We start from the raw sequence: 4,417 nt of genomic DNA on the forward strand, positions 1-4,417 counted from the left end.
CCAAACTGCAAACATTTATACTTTTGGATCTGATGAATTTTTAGCTAAAAAAACATATCCAAACTGACCGCGAACACCCCTAGTCTAAGGTGCGACAGTTTTAATATATGACTAAGGAAAGACATTACCGAAATATTAATATTTTTTTAACATTTCCGATAAAACGATACCTAAAACATTATTTTTTTTTCTAACGAAAATGTTAATATTGAGCGCTACGTAAAATGTTTAACATTTCTGGTAAAACGCTATCTAAAACATTATTTTTCTATCAGAAACGTTATCTAAAATGTTATTTTTATTAAAATTAAGTAACAAAATTAATATTTTTGATAAAAATAATATTTTAAATAATACTTTACTAAAAATATTAAAAAATATTAATATTTTCGATTAAACCTCTCTTTAACAGTATATTAAAACTGTATCGTAACGACCCGTCTATTAACAGCAATCATTATCACTGGCCAGTACAAAATTTTCCACTCATCACTCCCATCCCATCCTTGTGTTCCACAACAAAAACGCTACCCAACTTCATTTTCCCGAGAAAAATCAAAAAGAAAAGAAAATATGAGAGAAATCTTGCACATCCAAGGTGGTCAATGCGGGAACCAGATCGGTGCCAAGTTCTGGGAAGTCGTATGCGACGAGCATGGAGTCGACAACACCGGAAAGCATTTCGGAGACTCCCCCCTTCAGTTGGAGCGTATAAATGTCTATTACAATGAAGCCAGTGGCGGAAGGTATGTCCCACGCGCCGTCCTCATGGATCTCGAACCCGGCACCATGGACTCCGTCAGATCTGGTCCTTTTGGTCAAATCTTTCGCCCCGATAACTTTGTATTCGGACAATCTGGTGCTGGTAACAACTGGGCTAAGGGTCATTACACCGAGGGAGCGGAGCTTATTGATTCTGTTCTTGATGTTGTTAGGAAAGAGGCTGAGAATTGTGATTGTTTGCAAGGTATAATAAGCCCTATCTATAACTTTGAACCCTTGTTTTTGTTTTCTGGAACATTTTTAACTTATGGGTTTAGCTCAATTTGCTGAGCTCTCTCCTCTTTTATGTTAAATTTATCTTGTTCTTTCTTGAAATTTGATTGGTTCTTGGGTTCTGTGAGCTACTTTGGGTGTTTGGCATAGTTTTTCTTTAATTTTCCTTATCTTCTCTTCTGGTGGATTTTAAAGACGGTTTTTTTAGTGCAGATATATTTTCACTTTAGCCTGGATTATGTCTTCGTTTCTGTTATACCAATTGGTCATTCTATTTTGAAGTAAAATTGTTATATGCATAAAATGGAGAACTTGAAATTTGTTTGAACTTTTTGAAGTGGTTGTGGTTGCATCGTGCTCTGGTTTTTCTGTTTTCATTTTGTATGTAGCATTTGTTTGATTCATTTGTTTCCTCAAAGTTTGGAAAGTAGGATTTTCCTTTTCATTTTTTTGCAATTCCAATCAAAGCTATAAGATGTTGTGTTAAAGTGGTATCATCCTACATTCTTTAAATCCTGGATTATATTTGGTCTTATCTTGAAGTTAAGCCTTTTCTATATCCAATTGTTTAAAGGCTAGATGCTTAATTTGTTACCAAAGCCTGGGTCTTGTCCTATTGTTATTGCTTGTTGTTCCTGTTTGTTATTCTTTGTGAGCTTGTCATGAAATAGGCTCTTTTGTTTCGGTCAACATGTGATGGAGTCATGTTCCATGGTCTTATATTCAGGTTGAGCTTTTCTACATATCATCAATTGATTTTGGGTTGGATGCATAACATATAAATTATTTTTTTCTCTTTTTTATTCATGTAGAATAACATATGATTCCAATTTTGTCGGCAACTTGATTTAAAGAGATCATTCAACCCATTTGTTTGTCCTCAACCGATTTTGGGTTCGTTCCTGCACTCTTTAACTTTCTACTTTTCTATTATGGCCTTGTTCTTGCTTTGAGTATTTCTTATCTTATCTTTTGCTTTTTGGTTACCAATAAAAGGTTTAGTCCTTGTATTGGTAAATGATAACCATTCCCAATTTCTCATCTTGGTCACCATCTTATTCGTTCATGTATTTTCTTTTGTGATCCTGTTAAATTAATCTTTAGTTTTCTTAGATCTCAACTTGCATTTGCATTGCAAACCCACCAAAACAAAACAAAAAGGGGGGGGGGGGGGCTGTGTACCTTCAAATCTCACTTTATATGCAATTGTGACAGGATTTCAAGTTTGTCATTCTTTGGGTGGTGGCACTGGATCTGGAATGGGAACCCTTCTTATTTCCAAGATCAGGGAGGAGTATCCTGATCGCATGATGTTGACATTTTCGGTCTTCCCTTCTCCCAAGGTATCTGATACAGTTGTTGAGCCATACAATGCCACCCTTTCTGTTCATCAGCTTGTGGAGAATGCTGATGAATGTATGGTGTTGGACAATGAGGCTCTGTATGATATCTGCTTTCGTACACTCAAGCTTGCCACTCCAACTTGTAAGCTTTGATCTATCACTCTAAATGCCTAGTCCATGCAGTAGCTTCTTGTAATGGAATTAATTTCCTATGAGCTCTGGTTTCTGCGCTTATGATCTTCCTTTAATTTGACTCAGTTGGTGACCTTAACCACCTCATATCTGCTACTATGAGCGGTGTGACATGCTGTCTGCGGTTCCCTGGACAGCTAAACTCCGATCTTCGCAAGCTGGCTGTTAACCTTATCCCCTTCCCACGACTACACTTCTTCATGGTTGGATTTGCTCCTTTGACGTCCAGAGGATCGCAACAGTACCGGGCCTTGACTGTGCCTGAACTGACTCAGCAGATGTGGGATGCCAAAAACATGATGTGTGCTGCTGACCCACGCCATGGCCGTTACCTAACTGCCTGTGCAATGTTCCGTGGCAAGATGAGCACTAAGGAGGTTGATGAACAAATGATTAACGTCCAGAACAAGAACTCGTCATACTTTGTGGAGTGGATCCCTAACAATGTTAAGTCTAGTGTCTGTGACATCCCACCAAAGGGTCTGAAAATGTCATCCACTTTCATCGGAAATTCAACCTCGATTCAGGAGATGTTTCGGAGGGTAAGTGAGCAGTTTACAGCAATGTTCAGGAGGAAAGCTTTCTTGCACTGGTACACTGGTGAAGGAATGGATGAGATGGAGTTCACCGAAGCTGAGAGTAACATGAATGATTTAGTTCAGGAGTACCAGCAATACCAGGATGCGACCGCAGATGATGAGTACGACGAGGAGCCGGAGGAGGAAGAAGAGGAAATTGGAGCTTGAGGGAGGAGTTTTTTTGTTTGTTTTGTTTTAAATGGTCTGAAATTTGTATTTTAATTGGATTGGCGGTCGTTGGGTGATATATTTATTTTGTGTAGGGGGTCAAATTCAGATTGACAACCATGTGCATGGATGTTATGGGTCTTTGTATTTGGGATTGTTCTATTGTTGCTTTGTATTTGCCTTTAATGTTTTATGATGAATGATGTATGTTTGTATTTAATAGAATGATACGATCAAATAAAATTATGATTGGGGTGGTAAATGTTTATTTTGCTTGGTTTTAATCTTTAAAGTTGCCATTTTTAAAAATATTACATATTTTTTTATTATATATATATTTTAAAATAATTTAAGTAATTATAATGCAATATATGTTCAAAACTTCTTTAACCTATTAATAATATGCGCATATATTGCAAACACTTTGTGGATTCATATAATATTTAATCTTTAGGAATCATAAGACATATTGTGTATATATTACTTTTATTTAAGGGTAAACAACATGATTGGTTACTTTTATTTAAGTTTTGTACATTTTTTTCTTATTAAATTTTAAAAAATATAATATTTGACCACCTTCGATTCTTATTTCATTAAGATGTGTTTATGTTTGTTTTTATTTAATTAAGATATAACCATTTATCTTATCGATTTTTAAATATTTAATCATTAAAAATTTGACTCTCGGCGAGAAAATTAACTAAAAGTGATAATGTTTTAATTAAATAAAAACGAAAAATGACTAGATATTATATTCTTTGAATTTAATGGGAAAAAATATATTAATTTAAAAGACGGATCCTTTATTTAAACCATAGTACGTAATAATATTTGATTTGAGAGGTAATGACTAGATATTATGAAAACTAATGTTGCTCTTTTAGTTTGTACAACTTAAATGCTGTTAACCTAAACCTCTTTTATTGGCAAAAATATTTGTAAATTTAATTGGCTGACTGCTTGAGGTCCAATCGTCGCTCTTTCCCCATCAATTTATGTTCTTTCATTCATTTTCTCTCTTTTTTTTAGATTTTATTTTATAGATATGTTTCATTGTTTTGTATACATAAAGGTTTTTTTTAATAATTTTTCTTTTTCATATAAAAATGATACTCGTTTTTGTTAGCTATTTTAATA

At 34.6% G+C, this 4,417-nt stretch overlaps 1 protein-coding gene across 1 annotated transcript; it reads left to right on the forward strand.

Annotated features, from left to right (window-relative positions):
- The first annotated feature begins 481 nt into the window (after window positions 1–481).
- Window positions 482–3,503, forward strand: LOC120138748 (tubulin beta chain-like). Its single transcript, XM_039154162.1, has 3 exons — window positions 482–967; window positions 2,212–2,481; window positions 2,598–3,503. The coding sequence occupies exons 1-3, from the start codon at window positions 574–576 to the stop codon at window positions 3,275–3,277; spliced, it is 1,344 nt and encodes a 447-aa protein (XP_039010093.1). The 5' UTR covers window positions 482–573; the 3' UTR covers window positions 3,278–3,503.
- Window positions 3,504–4,417: the final 914 nt, after the last annotated feature.

This window comes from Hibiscus syriacus, unplaced genomic scaffold, assembly GCF_006381635.1.
Source record: "Hibiscus syriacus cultivar Baekdansim isolate YM2019G1 unplaced genomic scaffold, ASM638163v2 tig00110705_pilon, whole genome shotgun sequence".
Lineage (NCBI taxonomy): Eukaryota > Viridiplantae > Streptophyta > Magnoliopsida > Malvales > Malvaceae > Hibiscus > Hibiscus syriacus.

Bases quoted from the DNA above. Each gene is read 5' to 3' on its own strand.
- LOC120138748 (XM_039154162.1), top strand. From the start codon at position 574: ATGAGAGAAATCTTGCACATCCAAGGTGGTCAATGCGGGAACCAGATC. The intron at 968-2,211 runs GTATAATAAGCC...CAATTGTGACAG, and splicing joins GAATTGTGATTGTTTGCAAG to GATTTCAAGTTTGTCATTCT. The intron at 2,482-2,597 runs GTAAGCTTTGAT...AATTTGACTCAG, and splicing joins CAAGCTTGCCACTCCAACTT to TTGGTGACCTTAACCACCTC.